General features: G+C 15.1%; 1 protein-coding gene across 1 annotated transcript, besides 9 other annotated features; it reads left to right on the top strand. All coding sequences in view use genetic code 6, as the record gives it.

Moving 5' to 3' along the window:
- Window positions 1–508: 508 nt before the first annotated feature.
- Window positions 509–554: a microsatellite.
- Window positions 545–581: a microsatellite.
- A 294-nt stretch (window positions 582–875) lies between these two features.
- Window positions 876–911: a microsatellite.
- Window positions 882–1,046: a microsatellite.
- A 112-nt stretch (window positions 1,047–1,158) lies between these two features.
- Window positions 1,159–1,198: a microsatellite.
- Window positions 1,199–2,067: 869 nt separating this feature from the next.
- Window positions 2,068–2,114: a microsatellite.
- Window positions 2,106–2,206: a microsatellite.
- Window positions 2,128–2,205: a microsatellite.
- Window positions 2,207–2,588: 382 nt separating the features above from the next.
- Window positions 2,589–2,651: a microsatellite.
- Window positions 2,652–3,153: 502 nt separating this feature from the next.
- On the top strand, window positions 3,154–3,944 carry IMG5_144350 (hypothetical protein; the record flags this gene model as incomplete). The annotated part of the gene is made up of 2 exons (XM_004031202.1): window positions 3,154–3,802; window positions 3,859–3,944. 2 exons carry the CDS (start codon window positions 3,154–3,156, stop codon window positions 3,942–3,944), a joined length of 735 nt encoding a protein of 244 aa, XP_004031250.1.

The raw sequence follows: 3,944 nt of genomic DNA, 5'->3' as shown, positions 1-3,944 counted from the left end.
ATATATATATATATATTAAATATTTATTTTATATCCTCTATTATCTTTTATTTTTTATATTTTATTAATTTTTAATTTTATTTTTTAATATTTAAATAATATATATAATTATTATATTTTTCTTTATTTTTTTTCATAATTAAAATTTATCATTTAATCTTTAATTATTTATTTTTTGTAAATCTTTTTTAATATATTATTTTTTTATTTAAATTATTTGATTAGTTTAATATAATTATTATAGAATTTTTTTATTAACATTACTATACTAAATATCATGTTTTAATATTTTATTATATAGACAATTTTTGTAAATATATTATATTTTATATTTATTTTATAGAATTTTAATGTGGATTGTAATATAACTATATATATATATTTTTAATAATTATATTTTATTTATAAACGAAATGTTTATTAAATAATTATTTAAAATTACCAAAATTAGTATATCAATTAATAATCATTAAATTTTCTCAACCTTTCTAGCCTTTCTTAATATTTAATTAATTAATTTTTGATTTTAATAAATTTATATTATTAATTATTTTAAAAAATAATTTTGTTAAAAATAATTAACGTTAATACTTATATTATGCATAAGTAAATTTCTTTTTTTATAAAATTCTTTTGATTTATATAATATTATTATAATTATAAAAAATATTTATTAATTATATTGTTTATTTGATTAAGTATTTTTTTTTCCATCATTAAATTAAAAATATAAAAATTAAAAATAATAATTAATAAAGTAAAGAAAAAAATATTTTTGAATGATAATAATTATTTATTGTTAAATTATAATAAGTAATATATTTAATAAAATATAGAAATATTAATCTATAAAAAATCAAAGGGAGTATTTGAAAAAAATTATATTAAAAATAAAATATATTAAAATAAAAAAAATAATAAAAATTTAAAGATAATATTATTAATATAAATGTAAATGTTAAAAATAATAATAATACTAATATATATAAGATTAATAAAAATATTAATAATAATAATTAAAACAAAAATATTATAAATAAATATTACAATATATTATTATACATATTTAAAAATTTATATAAATATTTTTTTAATTATATTTAGTATAAATATATTTTTTATATTTTTTTGATAATTTAATATTTTATTTAAATAATAATTTTATTTTGTTATATATTTTATAATTTATTATATATTTCTTCATAATAATTTAGTTAAGGAGAGTTACAAAAGTATTTTTATTAGTAAATATGATTAAAAAATAAAAAGAAGAAACTATTTTAAAATCTTAATTAATGTAAAATAAAAATAAAATCATTAATTATTTTATATTTTAAAATAAGTTAATATTAAAAATAAAAAAATAAATTATTTATTTATTTTTTTTGTTAAAAAAAAAATATAATATATTATTATTAAACAAAATTTTTAAATATAATTTTTAAATTTATTATTTTTTTAATTAAATTTTTTATTTTTAAATATATATTATTATAAATTATTTTTTTACATTTTGTTTTTAAAAAATTAATAAAAACCATGATTTATTTAACAAAATAAATAATAAAATATTAATTATTTATTTTTAAAACTTGAAAACATAATAAAATTATAAAATAAACATAAATCTAGTTTAAAATTAACTAAAAAAATATACATATATAGATTAATAACATAATAAATATTAAATTATAAAAAAACAACAGAAAAGAAATATTTAATTTATAAATAAAAAAGTAAAAATATTATTAACATAAAAAAATGATTAAATAGTTTTTTAAATGCGAATATTTATTATATATAATATTTATATTAAAACTAAGAACATAAAATTATTAATATTGCATAAATAAAAGTATAAAAGAAAACTTTTGTATATGTGAATCAAATGATCTTCATTATTCTATATATTAAAAATAATGTGTATGTTAAAATGAAGGAGATTTCTATGACACAGAAAAAAAAAAATGTAAAGATTGCTAAAGTTAATTTAAAAATTGTAATAAATGTAATAAAGATTATTGTTTATAATGCTAAAATGAAGAATAAATATTAAAAAGTACTTATATATAAAAAATAATATTAAATTTATAAAAAATTATTAGAAATATAAATAAAAAAAATAAAATATATTAATATATATATAAATATATATAAATTAAATATATATATATATATATATATATATATATAAATATATATATAATAAAGCAAATGGATGTTATTGTTCAAAAGGTTTTTTATTTTAAAATTAATGTATATTATGTTCTACAAAATTCACATAATGTCTTTTATGTACAGAGACTGAATGTAATTTATGTACATATGGTTTTTTTTTATATTAAAATAATTGTATAATTTGTTCTTAAAAATATTAAAATTGTATTTACTGTAGCTAAAAATAATGTATATATTGTGATAAAGGATATATATTTAATGATTAATAATAATGTGTTTGCGATATATCTAATAAGACATAAATATTAATAAATACAGAAAAATGTTCTTTATGTTCATCTATAATAAATAATTGTATTATATATAAGTATATATATATATATACAATTTTACTTTTACATTTATTTATATATAATTATTTATATGTTTATATTTTAATTATATTATTTTTTTATATTTATAATTATTATTTTAACTTAATATTTTTTTTTTTTATATTATAAAATACAAAATTTTACTATCAATATATATAAATATTTTTAATATATTTAACTTATTATAATAGGTTATACATGTTAATTAAATATTACCACAAACTCTGTTTAATGCTTAACTTGTACAGATCCTTTTGTTCTTAATCTAAACAATTAATGTTCTTCTTGTTTGTCTAATCAATATCTATCTGTGTCTGATACCTGTGTAGATTGTGATATAAATTGCGAAAGATGTAATTCATCAGAATGTTTTTCATGTATAAATAATTTTACAAAAGTAGGACTTTAATGCTAATGTAATTTACAAATTGTTGATCTTGTCGATAAATAATGTAAAAACTGTGTTGATAAATTTTCCTCTTTGTGTTCTAGTTGTAACTAAACTCAATGCTTGACCTGTTCTTTGCCTAATTATACTCCAAACATTTATGGATGTTAGTGTATTAACGGGGTTGTTAATATTTTAGATTTATCATGTACAATGTGTCCTTTGAACTGTTCAGTTTGTTCACTAACTTTAGTCTGTATTTCATGTATTTTGCCTTTTAAATTAATACATAATACTACAACTAATATATCATCTTGTTCTTCCTGTGACGCTAAATAATTCTATAATTCAACTCTTAAATAATGTTAAAATTGTCCTGATTTTAATTGCTAGAATTGCGAAGATAACACCGGTTTATGTATTGGTCCTTGTGATAATTCATTCACTTTAAATGTTACTACAGGAACTTGTACTTGCGAGACTCCTGTAAATTTAATAAAGTTGGGAATCTGCATTCCTTGTGCTTTAATGGTTCCTAATTGTCTAGAATGTACTCAAGTGGATGTATGTACTAAATGTTCAGAGGGTTTAAGGGTACTTTCAAATACTAATACTTGCGGTAATTGCGTTTTGGGAAATTATTATGATGTAGTAAAAAAATTATGCCTTCCATGTAGAGGATGTACTGAATGTGCAGATACTACTGGTATTTGCGTGAAAAATACATGCATAGATGGGTATATTGCACCGGATTGTATTTGTAGTATTTCGAAAGTTGTAAATCCATTGAATTAAAGGTGTATTGACTGCAGTGATTTTTTCTAAAATTGCTAGGAATGTAATATGTTGAAGTGTTTTAGATGTAATATCTAATATAGAATAGATGAAAATGATAATTGCTTTTAAAATTGCAAATAGGGATATTATTATACATTTGCGTCTAAAAAATGCAATTAATGTTCAAGTAATTGTCTTATTTGTTAAGAGGAAACTGGATTTTGTGA

This window comes from Ichthyophthirius multifiliis (assembly GCF_000220395.1).
Source record: "Ichthyophthirius multifiliis unplaced genomic scaffold scaff_1120509251121, whole genome shotgun sequence".
NCBI lineage: Eukaryota > Ciliophora > Oligohymenophorea > Hymenostomatida > Ichthyophthirius > Ichthyophthirius multifiliis.
Note: the sequence above shows the minus strand (reverse complement) of the source record. Positions and strands in the feature narration are given on the sequence as shown.